Source organism: Salmo salar, chromosome 16 (assembly GCF_965601325.2).
Source record: "Salmo salar chromosome 16, fSalSal1, whole genome shotgun sequence".
NCBI classification, from domain to species: Eukaryota; Metazoa; Chordata; class Actinopteri; order Salmoniformes; family Salmonidae; genus Salmo; species Salmo salar.
Window position 1 is genome coordinate 4,706,715 of NC_138306.1, and position 15,721 is coordinate 4,722,435.

General features: G+C 41.6%; 1 protein-coding gene across 2 annotated transcripts in view; it reads right to left on the reverse strand.

Annotated features, from left to right (window-relative positions):
- Nucleotides 1–15,721, reverse strand: part of LOC106573052 (transmembrane and coiled-coil domain protein 3) — a 48,502-nt gene that overhangs the window by 15,917 nt on the left and 16,864 nt on the right. For both annotated transcript variants that reach the window (XR_001321250.3, XM_014147690.3), the window contains exon 2: nt 4,167–4,367. Coding sequence is in view for 1 of the 2 variants with exons in the window: in XM_014147690.3 (XP_014003165.2) it covers nt 4,167–4,367 (201 nt within the window). In the remaining variant the exon portion in view is untranslated. The remainder of the gene's footprint in view (nt 1–4,166; nt 4,368–15,721) is intronic.

Consider the following 15,721-nt stretch of genomic DNA (forward strand, 5'->3'; position numbering starts at 1 on the left):
CATCAGCTGTCAGAGCAGCTTACCGATCACTGTACCTGTACACAGCCCATCTGTAAATAGCCCACCTAACTACCTCTTCCCCATATTGTTATTTATCTTTTTGGTCTTTTGCACCCCAGTATCTCTACTTGCACATCATCATCATCTCCACATCTATCACTCCAGTGTTAATGCTAAATTGTAATTATTTCACCTCAATGGCCTATTTATTGCCTTACCTCCCTAATCGTCAACATTTGCACAAACTGTACATAGATTTTTCTATTGCGTTATTGACTTTACGTTTGTTTATGTGTAGCTCTGTGTTGTTGTTTTTGTCGCACTGCTTTGCTTTATCTTGGCCAGGTCGCAGTTGTAAATGAGAACTTGTTCTCAACTGTTTAAATAAAGTTGAAATAAATAAAGAAAAAAAGGGAGGTGACCAAGAACCCGATGGTCACTCTGACAGAGCTCCAGAGTTCCTCTGTGGACATGGGAGAACCTTCCAGAAGGGCACCCATCTCTGCAGCACTCCACCAATATGGTAGAGTGGCCAGACACAAGCTACTCCTCAGTAAAAGGCACATGACAGCCCACTTGGAGTTTGCCAAAAGGCACTGAAAGGACTCTCAGACCATGAGAAAGAAGATTCTCTGGTCTGATGAAATCAAGATTTAACTATTTGGCCTGAATGGCAAGTGTCACGTCTGAAGGAAATCTGGTGGTGGCAGCATCATGCTGTGGGGATTTTTTCAGCGGCATGACTGGGAGACTAGTCAGGATCGAGGGAAAGATGGACGAAGCAAAGGACAGAGAGATCCTTGATGAAAACCTGCTCCAGAGGGCTCAGGACCTCAGACTGGGGCAAAGGTTCACCTTCCAACAGGACAATGACCCTAAGCACATAGTCAAGACAACACAGAAGTGGCTTTGGGACAAGTCTCTGATTGTCCTTGAGTGGCCCAGCCAGAGCCTGGACTTGAAACCGATCTCTGGAGAGACCTGAAAATAGCTGTGCAGCGACACTCCCCATCCAACCTGACAGAGCTTGAGAGGATCTACAGAGAAGACTCGAGGCTGTAATCGCTACGAAAGGTTCTTCAACAATGTTCTGAGTAAAGGGTCTGAATAATTATGTAAATGTACATTTCCGTTTTTTACATTTTTTACAAATCAACGTAACATATTCATGTAAGAAATGGTCTGACATCAAACTCTTGGTTCAGACCTTTAGGAGACATGTTGGATCAATTGTGAGTCCAATACAATTATTTTCTCAGTGACAGATTATCAATATCTCCCCCCTCCTAGGAGCCTTAACATGTTAACACTAAGTTGACTGTGCCTTTAAACAGCTTGGAAAATTCCAGAAAATTATGTCATGGCTTTAGAAGCTTCTGATAGGCTAATTGACATCATTTGAGTCAATTGGCGGTGTCCCTGTGGATGTATTTCAAGGCCTACCTTCAAACTCAGTGCCTCTTTGCTTGTCATCATGGGAAAATCAAAAGAAATCAGCCAAGACCTCAGAAAAAAATGGTAAACCTCCACAAGTCTGGTTCATGCTTGAGAGAAATTTCCAAACGCCTGAAGGTACCACGTTCATCTGTACAAACAATAGTACGCAAGTATAAACACCATGGGACCACGCAGCCGTCTTACCGCTCAGGAAGGAGACGCGTTCTGTCTCCTAGAGATGGACATACTTTGGTGCGAAAAGTGCAAATCAATCCCAGAACAACGGCAAAGGACCTTGTGAAGATGCTGGAGGAAACAGGTACAAAAGTATCTATATCCACAGTAAAACAAGTCCTATATCGACATAACCTGAAAGGCTGCTCAGCAAGGAAGAAGCCACTGCTCCAAAACCCCCATAAAAAAAGCGGGAATATGGTTTCCAACTGCACATGGGGACAAAGATTGTTCCTTTTGGAAAATATCCTCTGGTCTGATGAAACAAAACTAGAACTGTTTGGCCATAATGACAATCGTTATGTTTGGTGGAAAAAGGGGCAGGCTTTCAAGCCGAAGAACACCATCCCAACCGTGAAGGACGGTGGTGGTAGCATCATGTTGTGTGGGTGCTTTGCTGCAGGAGGGACTGGTGCACTTAACAAAATAGGTGACATCATGAGGTAGGAAAATTATGTGGATATATTGAAGCAACATCTCAAGACATCAGTCAGGAAGTTAAACCTTGGTCGCAAATGGGTCTTCCAAATGGACAATGACCTCAAGCATACTTCCGAGGTTGTGGCAAAATGGCTTATGGACAACAACGTCAAGGTATTGGAGTGGCCATCACAAAGCCCTGACCTCAATCCTATAGAAAATGTGTGGGTAGAACTGAAAATGCATGTGCAAGCAAGGAGGCCTACAAACCTGACTCAGTTACACCAGCTCTGTCAGGAGGTATGGGCCAAAATTCACCCAACTTATTGTGGGAAGCTTGTGGAAGGCTACCCGAAACGTTTGACCCAAGTTAAACAATTTAAAGGCAATACTACCAAATACTAATTGTGTGTATGTAAACTTCTGACCCACTGGGAATGTGATGAAAGAAATAAAAGCTGAAATAAATCACTCTTTTTCTATTATTCTGACATTTCACATTCTTACAATAAAGTGGTGATCCTAACTGACCCAAGACAGGGGATTTTTACCAGGATGAAATGTCAGGAATTGTGAAAAACTGAGTTCAAATGTATTTGGCTAAGGTGTATGTAAACTTCCGAATTCAACTGTAAGTCATTTTTCATTTTAATTTGTATTTAATTATAAGTAAGTCACATCTGAATTCTGAGTATGTGCAATTTATAGACTACAACGATTTAATGCAACAAAATGTTTTTTTAAATGTTGAGCTCTTTATGTCCCTACCAGCCTATTTTGTCGCACTCACAAATCTTTCACAATGTACTTTGCAGGCTATAGCCTTGAAATAATTGAGATAATATAGCCTAAATAATACATTTTTTGTTCCTTCTTAAGCTCCCTGCCTGGCTCCTGACCTATTTAGAGTGTTTATATACTGTTTAATATGAAATGTAGCCCATTTGAAATGATGTTCGCTTCTTACATTCACCTTTTCATGTTTATTCAAATACTTTTCGTTCAAACCCATATGGTTTGGTTTCAATACCTAAAAAAAAATTGTAGGTCCAGGTAGTCACAAAAATAGATGGGTGTTAATTAAATTGTGATTTCAATTAATGGAGCAAATTTGGAGCGGGAGTTTTTTTCCCTGTGAGCGTGGAGTGATTTTTAACGGAGCGGTAGGTAAGGACATGGAGCACCGGAGCAGTGCCAGGCTGTGGTCTATTTGGGTTAGTTATAGAAATCTTTGATAATACCTATTGTATATTTTGAGACGCTGTAGCCAGTATACACTTCTTCAAAATAGTCATTCTAAGACAACTAAAGATTTTTTTATTTTATTTGCCGAAGTGATCTTACTTACGCAATTTGACATCTAACTAAGATGTTTGGTGCAGTATTTCTCAATGAAAAAATTTGCACGAAAACGAGTTGTCTCTCGTTGAATGACAACAAAGACTTTACTGAAGAATCCCTACTGTTGACCAATCATCGACGAAGGGTCCTAGACTTCAGCTACCGACTTAGGCTTGCTTTGAGAAAAAAATGTGTGTGCCCGAACAGCCAAAAAACACTTACTGAAGAAGTCCAAAACGAAGAAAAACGTCACAAAATGTTGTCATAATATATACACAAACTCTTCCGAACTGTTTCGGCTGGGAAGCATGCGAGGTGTAATGTGTATATTTTGTGTACGTGTATATTTGTGTATAATGTGTATATTTTGCAAAGTGAGCACTCAGTCTGTTAAACCTGATGAAAATGTGTTTTGGATCGAAACGTTGTCAATAAAGCATTAATTGGGAGCATAAACGGGCCTTCATGTTCTTTACCATGTTCCTTACAGTCCACAGAAATTTGTTTTATTTTATTTGAACCCAAACCTGCTAGGCACACAAACACGTTGTATAATGGCAGGTTATAATGGCAAGAGATTGCATCTAGGATACTTATGCCAGGAACCCTTTTGCGGCCCACTCCCCACAAGATTTTCCAATCGGCCTTTTGGATTTGAACCAGCATCCCTCCCTTCTGTTGCTGGCCAACCACTCTAAACTCTAGGAGATCTTTATAACCATTAAACAACAAACCCTGAGGATCTTCTGCTGCAGACTGTTGAGTCCGGGGGGCAGGGAGCGGTAGGAGGAGTCTAGGCTGCGGTGGGAGGAGTCGAGGTAGCGTTGGGAGTCTGGGATGTCGCTCAGGTCCAGATCCAGGTTGTTCTCCGAGCTGCCGCGATGCATCGACTCCGGAATGTTCCGGGAGTTCCCTTCGCCACTGCTCCGTTCTGCCTGCCAGAGACAACCACAGAACCTTCAGTCAGACAGACACAATGCTATACAATTCATCTTTATTTACCCATTATACAGAGACAATTGAAGTTGTTATTCTTCCTGTCACAGTATCCAGCCCCACCACACAAGCCCCGCCACACAATGGAAGTGTTTGTTAACACCTTAAATAAGGTACATAAGTATACTTTACATAAGGGTTTATAAACTAATCCACAGAGAGCTGCAGAGGGCTGGCTACAATCTCAGACAATATTACAATGTAACATTCAATCCCCTAACTGACATGAGACATATTCCAAATGCCACTGGAAAGCTCAACCTTATCTATATTGACACAAAGGCTATTTCAAATATGTGTTCCAAATACCTATTTTTCTGGTGCTGTATTGTGTGTATGTGTGTGTGTTGCTCGGTCATTATCTTTGACCTAGATGTACACGCTGCATTTCTCATAATCATAACACACAATATGGCCGTCATATTTGTTGGACGCTACAGCGTAAACAAATAAGAATCTGGGTCCCAAAATATAACAGGTGCCAAATAAGGGTTTTTTACACACACACACACACACACACACACACACACACACACACACTCACACACACACACACACACACACACACACACACACACACACACACACCACACACCTTGTTCTTTTATCCCTATGGGGACCTACAATTGATTTCTATTCAAAATCCTATTTGTCATAACCCTATACTTTACTTGAACCCTAACCTATAACCCTAAACCTAACTCCTAAATCTAACCACTAACCCCTTACCCTAACCCTAATTGTAACCCAAACACCTAAGCTTAAAATAGCCGTTGGCATCATGGGTACGTGGGGAATGTCCCCACATGGGATAATTTCCCTTGTTTTACTATCCTTGTGGGGACTTTTGGGGATTATAGGTCCCCGCAAAGATGGAAGAACCAATCTTCCATCCTTTGGTATTGACACAGTGTTATTCTTTTCCTATGAAATCAGCACATTGTTATCATGCTCATCCTGTAAGACTAGTAATAGTGTTTTTAGTTAAGTAAAATGGTGGTACTAATCAGATATTTACCTACCAGGCTGTTGGGCTATGTTGGGGACTAGAATCTACACCACTAGAAACAAACATTGGGGTTAGGGCTTTTGTTGTTGCCAGTTTCAGTCTCTTGTTCATATGGCTTTCACTAAACTAAAGTATCATGTTCCTTACAGAGTTGAAGTGAACCATCTTGGCAAAACCGTGCGTGAGAATATTAAGTACGTGAGAAGTTCATCATTACGAGAAAAGAGAATAACTCACACTTCCGAAGTCATAGTGTTAACCATTTATTTACTGACTGAATATCAAAGCCATGTGAGATAAAAAGCCTTAAACTATCGATTTATATAATTACTGAAGCATACAAGACAACAAAAAAAAAACATAAAAATACTTCAGAATGCTGTAGCCTAATCCTTGATCAATATAGGTTCCCAACAGCACTTACTTTTAACAATTTTATAACACTGAATACCACCAAGGAAATGCGAGGGCGAAAATCACATAACCCAAACTACTGTAGGAGAATGTTGTAGCCTAACCCTAACCCTTGATCAATGGACTAAAACACAACTTGACATCTAGAGTTAAAGCTATCCCTCTGCCCCATGACTGTCAGCTGAAACATTGAGAGGGTTCAGAAACAGCCTGGTTAAGCTGTTCTGACACACACACACACACACACACACACACACACACACACACACACACACACACACACACACACACACACACACAAAGAGAGAAACACACACCACACAAACATTCAGATACACACTTCCAGCTCAGCGCTTCCTCTTTTCATTCCCATCACTGTCAGTACCCGTATTTTGGTATTTTGTAAAACTGTGTATCAAGCTCTTGGTATAGCACCAAAGTTGCTGACAACCTTATCTTTGTCTTCATGCAACATTTATACTCCCACAAGGGTTAGATGTGTTTCGCAAGAACACAACAGAAGCCTACTCCTGCTTTGGTTTTGAAACAGCAACATTTTAGTCACTTTGTCTCTCACTGGCACTAACTTACTATCTTACCCTTGGTTACACTCAACTTGTCACACTAGGATTTTTTTTTTTGTGACGAAGTTTTTATAACATTTTTTGTTGACAAGACAACAACGAAAAACACAAACCAACGGACATGACACAAATACACATTTATCCCCCCACCCACAGTACCTGCTTACTTAAGCACATATCTTAAAGTAATGATTTCATACTGCCAAGTGTTGTAGTCCATATGTTAATATTCTCTGATTTTGCAACATGCAATAGAGAGATTGAGAGTTCAAGTCGAGCTACGTCCATAACTAAATACATTTCTGATGTGGCAGAGTGTGTGGAGCTTGCAATCATAAGGCAACCATTCTCTTGGCTACTGTTGGGCCGGCAAGCCAAATCTTTCTCTGCCTGTATGTTAAGATCAGTGAAGAGTCATCATTAAGCAGAAGCACATTAGGCAGACATGGGATGGGTTTAGACAAAATGCCTGATAGTGATGAAGCCACAGAATGCCTAAAGGAGAAAACTTCTGGGCACTTCCAGACCATATGAATAAATGTGCCAAGAGTACCCTGGGGTCAGAGCATACTGACAGGGGTTGAGTATATGTTCATCTGGAAAGTTTTTGAGAGTCGCATAACTCATGGGCAAAATTATAGTGGGTAATTTGGGTTTCTTGATGAAAATGTGATACTGGACCAGAAGGTACTCCAGTTAATATCTACTGCTGGTGTATCTTCGTTGCATTTTGAACAGATTGGTAATTGGTAATGTTGGTTTGAGTAGGAATATATATATATATATATATATATATATACATATATATATAAATAATTTGGAGACTATGCCCTTACTTACCCTTGCTGCCATTACTTTGTGTATAGTATGAGATCTGAACCCCAGGCTACTCCATAAGCACGTAGAGCCGAACAAAGTGAAAAGAAAAATGAGGAACCAGGCCGATCGTATTTATTTTTCAAGTCTTGGAACGCACGTAAGCTACAACTGTCCACAATGTCAGAGACCATCTATGTACAGTAGTGCTTTGCTGGTGAAACTGTCAGTGATTTATTTAGAATTCAAGGCACACTTAACCAGCAAGGCTACCACAGCATTTTGCAGCGACACACCATCCCATCTGGTTTGCACTTAGTGGGACTATCATTTGTTTTTCAACAGGACAATGACCCAACACACCTCCAGGCTGTGTAAGGGCTATTTGACCAAGAAGGAGAGTGATGGAGTGCTGCATCAGCTGACCTGGCCTCTACAATCACAATCACCAATCCGCTTCCCAATTATCATTGTGCCCCTCGCTTTTTTCTGAATGAAGAAAATGAAAATACTTTAAAGTGTTTGTTGTTGACCCTGTGAACATCTTTCAGTAGTATGAGAGCTATATCAACCATTTTTCAGACAGAATAAATATAGACAGCTCGTCCTTTCGTGTGAAGTATTGAGCCTGTGTGCGTTAAAAGCGAGCATATTGAGATTAGTCATTTTTCAGGTTAAATGTTTTTATTGCAGGTGAATGGACATCTATAAGAAATAACCTCCAAATTATTTTACTGACTGTATTTAGACTATAGTAAGGTCCTGACCCATTCCCTAAGACATACAAAGACAGACACATATTCCCAATAACCCTACCCAAGAAAATCCCAAGTGATCGAGCCAGAGACAAAATGAATCTACAACCCGGCCCACTAGGAGTGCGGACGCAAGCTCATCCCCCACCGATCCTGAAAAAAAGACAACCAAGCTTAAAATAAAAGTGAATCAATTTGAATATTGATAATAGTCCCACCCCAAAAGTATAATAATAACAGTAATAATAGGCCTGATAATAGAAAAATACGTAGAAAAGAGAAACAAAAAAAGGAAAAGAAAGAACTTAGCTTGTACTGTAAATTAATAACCAAAACAAATAGATCAAGTTATTCAAGACTTTAATTGGTAAATTAAGGCAAACTATACCTGTTTAACCTCTAATGCAAGGGGGCAGTATTTTCACGTCCGGATGAAAAGCATGCCCAAAGTAAACTGCCTGTTACTCAAACCCAGAAGCTAGAACATGCATATAATTAGTAGATTTGGATAGAAAACACTCTAAAGTTTCCAAAACTGTTAAATTAATGTCTGTGAGTATAACAGAACTCATATGGCAGGCAAAAACCTGAGAAAAATCCAACCAGGAAGTGGGAAATCTGAGGTTTGTAGTTTTTCAAGTGATTGCCTATCCAATATCCAGTGTAAACAGGGTCAGATTGCACTTCCTAAGGCTTCCACTAGATGTCAACAGTCTTTAGAAAGTTGTTTCAGGCTTCTATTGTGAAAGGGGAGCAAATAAGAGCTGTTTCAACAATTTTACAGGCTGAAAGCCTTTAGTTTAGTCTCGCGTACGGCCGTGAGCACGAGCTCCGTTCCCTTTCCTTTCTAATGACAAAGGAATTGTCCGGTTGGAATATTATTGAAGATTTATGATAAAAACATCCTAAAGATTGATTATATACATCGTTTGACATGTTTCTACGAACTGTAATGGAACTTTTTAGACTTTTTGTCTGGACTTAATGCCCGCGGTTTGTGCATTTGGATTTGTGAACTAAAAGCGCAAACAAAAAGGAGGTATTTTGGACATAAATTATGGACTTTATCGAACAAAACAAACATTTATTGTGGAACTGGGATTCCTGGGAGTGCATTCCGATGAAGATCAAAGGTAAGTGAATATTTATAACGCTATTTCTGACTTTTGTTGACTCCACAACATGGCGGGTATCTGTATGGCTTGTTTTGGTGGCTGAGCGTCTGAACTCAGATTATCGCATGGTGTGCTTTCGGCATAAAGCTTTTTTGAAATCTGACACAGCGGTTGCATTAAGGAGAAGTTCTACTCTAATCCTATGTATAACACTGGTATCTTATATCAAAGTTTATGATGAGTATTTCTGTAAATTGATGTGGCTCTCTGCAAATTCCCCAGTTGTTTTGGAGGCAAAACATTACTGAACATAACGCACCAATGTAAACTGAGATTTTTTTATATAAATATGAACTTTATCGAACAAAACATGTGTAACATGAAGTCCTATGAGTGCCATCTGATGAAGATCATCAAAGGTTAGTGATTAATTTTATCTCTATTTCTGCTTTTTGTGACTCCTCTCTTTGGCTGGAAAATGGCTGTGTTTTTTTGTGACTAGGCGCTGACCTAACATAATCGCAAGGTATGCTTTCGCCGTAAAGCCTTTTTGAAATCGGACACTGTGGTTGGATTAACAAGAAGTTTATCTTTAAAATGGTGTATAATACTTGTATGTTTGAGGAATTTTAATTATGAGATTTCTGTTGTTTGAATTTGGCGCCCTGCAATTTCACTGGCTGTTGTGAAATCGATCCCGTTAACGGGATTTGAGCCAAAATAAGTTAAGTAGGCCTACTCTAAGGAAAATGATGGTGGCTTAGTCTGTGTTAGTGTAGGCCAGGGTTTCCCAAACACATTTTGGTTTTTGCCCTAGCACTACACAGCTGATTCAAATAATCTTTGATCATTTGAATCAGCTGTGTAGTGTTAGGGGAAAAAACCAAAACGTGCACCTCTTAGGGTCCCGAGGACCGAGTTTGGGAAACGCTGGTGTAGGCGAGGCCTACACTAAACAACACTAATGAGATTTTTCAAAATAGAAACTAACGCAAATTAGTCCTAAATTAGAGAGTAAAACAACACCATTTAAAAAAAAAAAAACAATGCTATTGGTTACGGATTTAACCAATAGGAGGGCCTGGTGTGTAATCACAGGCCTATTTAATAAGCAAACATCGGAGCCATGAAAACAATGACATGCTATTCGGTATAGCTTGCGAACAATATTAGAATAAGTAAGCTGATTGGAGGAAAACACTTTCTACTGCAATAGTCAGAATTAATAGTACAGTTTTATTAGCCCCTTTCAGGTCTTATCCCTGTTGTAGTTGTCCATTTTGGGATATGGCTTTCCATGCTTGGTTGCAGGTGATTAAAGTAGAGTCCCAGGATGCAATGAAGCATTCAGCCTTGGTAATGTCCTGGAAGGTTAGCTGCTCTGTTGCCCGAGTCAACATGATGGTTGCTGGGTAGAGGAGGAAGGCTTGGTAGCCGGCCTCCCGTGCCTTATTCATCAGCGGGTAGCAGGGCTGGTGTCTGCTCCTGGTGTGCACACTGAAGCCAGGGGCAAAGCGCACGGCTTGGCCGCAATCTCCAGTGAAGAATCCCTGGAAGCCTTGACCATGCGGTCGGCATCAGTATACCGGAGAAGCTTCATTATCATTATCCTCTTCTTGTTAGGCCGAGGTATGCCTATGTGGTGACAGCACATACTGTAAGTTCTATGGGAGAACCAGAGAGCAGTGGGAACAATTTGGGGATATACTCTGTTAAGTAGGAAATAGCATTGTTCTTTTCAATTCCTTCTTCTAGATTGATTAAAAGAAGGTTCTCTCCTTGCTCAATCTTCCATCTCGAAAAGATTGGATTCTAGAAGTTCGAGCTTGGGTTCAAGTGATTCTCTGTGTTTGGTAATAGTGGCCTCAGATTTTCCCACGAGCTTGGACAAAGAAACACAGTCATCGCACAGCTCTTTGATGTCTTTCTTGTATTCATTTTGGCCAGATTTCAGCTAGTCCAGGCGGGCATCGAGGCTCGTGCGAAGTGTTTCTCCAATACAGCTTAGAAAGAATAGGATAAAGTCTCTTTCTCGCACGATTCCATGCTGCGGACCTTATCGAGCGTTTCTGTGGCACGTGCGTAATGGGGAAGGTTGCGTTTTTGTTGGCTATAACTGAAAGTTAATGAAATAGTGCAAATAGCTTGGTGGTAGTTCAAACTATCATGAATTTGGGAGACAAAGGGGTATAGTACCCTACGAGGAACTGCTAGGATGCCATCTTTCTCAGATCGCGTCACCTGATGGCTCTTCTTCCTGACGCCACACACTAGGTTTCGGTGTGATACAGCGAGAAAGCATGTGATGTTATGAACATCATGAAGACTATAACGTAGGTCTGCACAGATCTTGGTAGGATGTGGGTTGAACCATTATGGTTTTACAGATACACTGTGAGAACTACTACCTGCAGCCTTTAGTTCTTACGTATGTATCTACTCAGGCTTTATCTGCCATTCTATCATAGCATGTGGCTCCTGTATATGTATAAATACTGTAGAACAAGAGTCCGAACAGAACACTCTCTTCACAACCACATCTCTGCCTCCCTCTCTTTCTCCAGCCTCTCTCCCTCTCGCTGCGTGTCAAGCTTCCCTAAACAGAGGCCTCATTCTTTGCAGAGAACAACTCATTGTCCAGCCTCCAGCCTCTGCCCAGGACTGTGGTCCAATGGCCCAGCTAATGCATATGGATCCTCTGTCCTGACTCAATCAGTGTTTTCTGACATATGGGCCCTGGGTGGGACAAGTTTAATCTTATTTTAATATCTAAGATGGTGCCCCAATACAACGCTGTATTTTAATCCTTCGGAAACTCAAAATGGTACACTCTGTCAGACTCCGAGAGAGAAGCTGGTTACATGTCCTCTTTGATGAGGAAGTGCAGAGAAGTGTGTGCATGTGAGTCTGGTCCGATTACCAGTGGTGTTTTTGAGTTCAGAGACAGACACAAAGACCTGTCTGTTTCTGCCCCAGAGTTACCCAGAATGCACGGCATGTTAGTCTGGCTCTGGAACCATTGGAAAACGCTTGAGGCAACAGCTCTTTGATTCTATGACTTCGGTTTGAGGACAACCTGTTTAGGCTATTTCTGGTTTAGATTGAAGCGTGAAGCTGCCATTGTGGTTATAGTACTGAACGGTGCCATGATGTGGAACGTAGAAATATAAATAAATTAAGGGAGAGTTTTGCTGCTCAGATGACTTCTATATTGATGACTCTTGGCTTGCAGCTGGGGCAAAACCTGACATGAGTTGGTGATCTTGGAAAGAATAGTACTCATCAGAAAAACAAAACTAGTAGGCTACATTCACATTTACTGCACACCTGCTTGCTCCTTGTCGTGCTATAACTTACACTGCCGTTTGTCTCGCGTTTCTACACAACTGACTCTCAAACTGCTTCTCAATCTGTACTTCTCTTCAGATGAGAGACTCTTAGAAATGAATTAAAGCTAATAAGAAAGTGTACTGACTGTACTCCCAATCTGCCTTGGAGCTACTCTCATTTTCACTTAAGCTTTTTCCTAAAGCTGCACAGAGGTATACTATTGGAGAAGAGGGAAGTTGGGGAGGCGAGTGGAGGTCCCTGGGTGAGGACTTATAGAAAGGAAACAGAGAAGAGAGAGGATTCTACTAATGTAGGAGACAGCAATAGGCGAGCGATATTGGGGCCTCACTGGGTCCAGAGTCTTGTGGGCCATTTCCACTCGAGGGATTTAAACCTGTGCTTTGTCTAAAAATACTCAGACGTTTGTGTTTCCATCATGGCTGAAACAGGGGGGGGAAATTGCCTGGGGCCGGCCATGTATGGCCCTGCTCTAACCAATAGGGTTATCACAATACCAGTATCGCGATACTTGGATATATTGTGGCAAGGAAACAAAACATGAAGCAGACTTATTTACCTGAGAAAAATCATTATAATGTTGCAAACACACAGCCTCCTGTCACGTGTCACATTTGTTTTTTTCCAAGCTATATCACACAATAGTTTACATACAGCAGGTTTTTAAAGGAGCATAGAGGTAACTCTGCTTCGTGTTTTCTTCTTTGCCATGGAAAAGTGAGTATCATGGTATCGTGATACTGGTATCGTTACCAAGATGGAGGACTTTCAGGGGAGGGAGCCTGCCTCAGCTGTAAAGGAGTATCTGCCTGCTCTTCTGTCCACTAGCTAGCAGTCTCTTCTCTAGCACAAGAGGCCCTGCTCCACACAGTGTTTACCAGTCAATTATAGTGATTCACATTGAATCACACACAGTTCAACGGAGGTGAGGTTTCTTAGTTTCAGGCAAGGTTACATCAACCTGCCTGAACAGAACACACACACGCACAAACACACACAGATACACACTCACTACAATCTTCAGTTCAGTGTGTCAGTCAGTACTACTACTGACTGACACACTGAATGATGTCACATCCTGATCTGTTTCACCTGTCCTTGTGCTTGTCTCCCCACCCCCCTCCAGGTGTCACCCATCTTCCCCATTAACCCCTGGGTACTTATACCTGTGTTCTCTGTTTGTCTGTTGCCAGTTTGTCTTGTTTGTCAAGTCAACCAACGTTTTCTCAGCTCCTGCTTTTCCCCAGTCTTTCTGTTTCTTGCCCTCCTGGTTTTTGACCCTTGCCTGTCCTGACTCTGAGCCTGCCTGCCCCTGACCCTGTGCCTGCCTGCCGTCCTGTACCGTTGCCCACTACTCTGAATTATCGACCCCTGCCTGCTTTGACCTGTCGTCCGCCTGCCCCTGTTGCTGTAATAAACATTGTTACTTCAACACAGTCTGCATTTGGGTCTTACCTGAAACCTGATAGACAAGCCTATGTGCAGACAGGGTGCACTGAGGCCAGACAGGGTGCACTGAGGTCAGGAGAATGTGAGCATGAGTGATGATTGTAATCCGGTGATTGTAATCAAGGCTGCGTCAATCAGACCAAACCCAGCACAACACAACCTTCCTAGCACTAGTCTTGACTGACACACTGAACTGAAGATTGTAGCGAGTGTGTCTGTGTGTGTTTTTGTGTCATTTTAACTCGAATAGAAAAACAACCAAACTGGATGTTTTAAGTCCACAACAATGCTTGAACCACATCAGGGACCACTTTTGAGGTCTGGGAAAAACAAGTCCATTGACAGACAACTTCTTCGTCTATGGTCAGGGCCAGTATAGCACTAGAAGATATTGCTGTAATATTTTGTGCTACAATGAATCCCTTCTTGGATCAATGATCTGAGTTACAATCCAATTTCATGCAATAACAAACCTTTCGCTCATATGCACACAACAATGGAGCATTGAGAGGGGCCAGTTATACTGCTGTCATAATTGGCTATTGACTTCGTTTTGATGCTATTAAGAAAAACGTGCAGTTCACAATTCATATGCTTTCCGAACCCTACACCTTCCAAAACGTGTTTAAGGGCTAAGCTATTGAGTTGAGCAGCATAAAAATGATTGATTCTATCAATTGAAGCAAAAAAAACAGTCAATTTGGCAGAGGGCGTAATAAATATTGAGTTATGGAACAAATATTGAGTAATGCAAAAAAATGGTGTGAATAAGCCATATACTAGGGGTGTGGTAACATATTGAGCTGTGTGATAAATATTGAGTAGTGTGCGGTTCGATGCTGACTGTGGTGAGTAGTCTAGACGGGGAAGAATTAGGGAAGCTGCACAGTGAATCCATTGCTACACACACACACACACACACACACACACACACACACACGGGGGAGAGAGAGGAAGGATCCGGTGGTGCTTTATTGGTATTCCTTCCAGGCATCTGGCCAGTGCTGATCCTCATGGAGACAGACACACCATACTCCCCCTGCCGCTAGAGCCATCCTGCTAGTCTCAGTGGAAGACGAGAGAAGGAGAGAAGCGAGAAACAGACACACACACTCCCCCCACCAGAGACAGAGCCATCCTGCTAGTCTCAGTGGAAGACGAGAGAAGGAGAGAAGCGAGAAACAGACACACACACTCCCCCCACCAGAGACAGAGCCATCCCGCTAGGGAGAGCGAGAGAAAGACAGAACAAGAGAGAGGAGACAGAAAGATGTGCCAGCCTCCTCAGCACAGGGTGCAGCAAGCAAGCGGCGGAACGAGAGAGGGGCAATTTCATGGTTTCAACGGAATGATGCCGAGAGATTTTTTCACTTTAAAATATATGACAGACAAAAAAACATTGATTGCAAAGTTAAACAAACCATACTTAAACAACCAACTCTATGCACAAGGACTACTTTCAAAAATGTCCACAGAAATTTTTACAAAAACATATACTTGAAGAACAGTTACATTTTGTAATAGAATGAAATTAAAATCTCCCACAGTTTTTTTTATGTGAACAAGATTTTCAAAAACTCGTTCACAAAAACATTTCTAAATGTAGACCCTTCATACCCCGTCACCTCTCTTTCCCACTCTTCCTCATCTGCATCCCACAGCTGTCCTTTCCAGTGTCATACTCATTATAAAACACCTTGTATAGTGTAGAGGTCAAACGTGAATGACTAACACCACAAAATAAAAAAAGCGCAAAACTGCACTTTTGTAGTTATTTAACATTGTGCAACACACATTTGACTT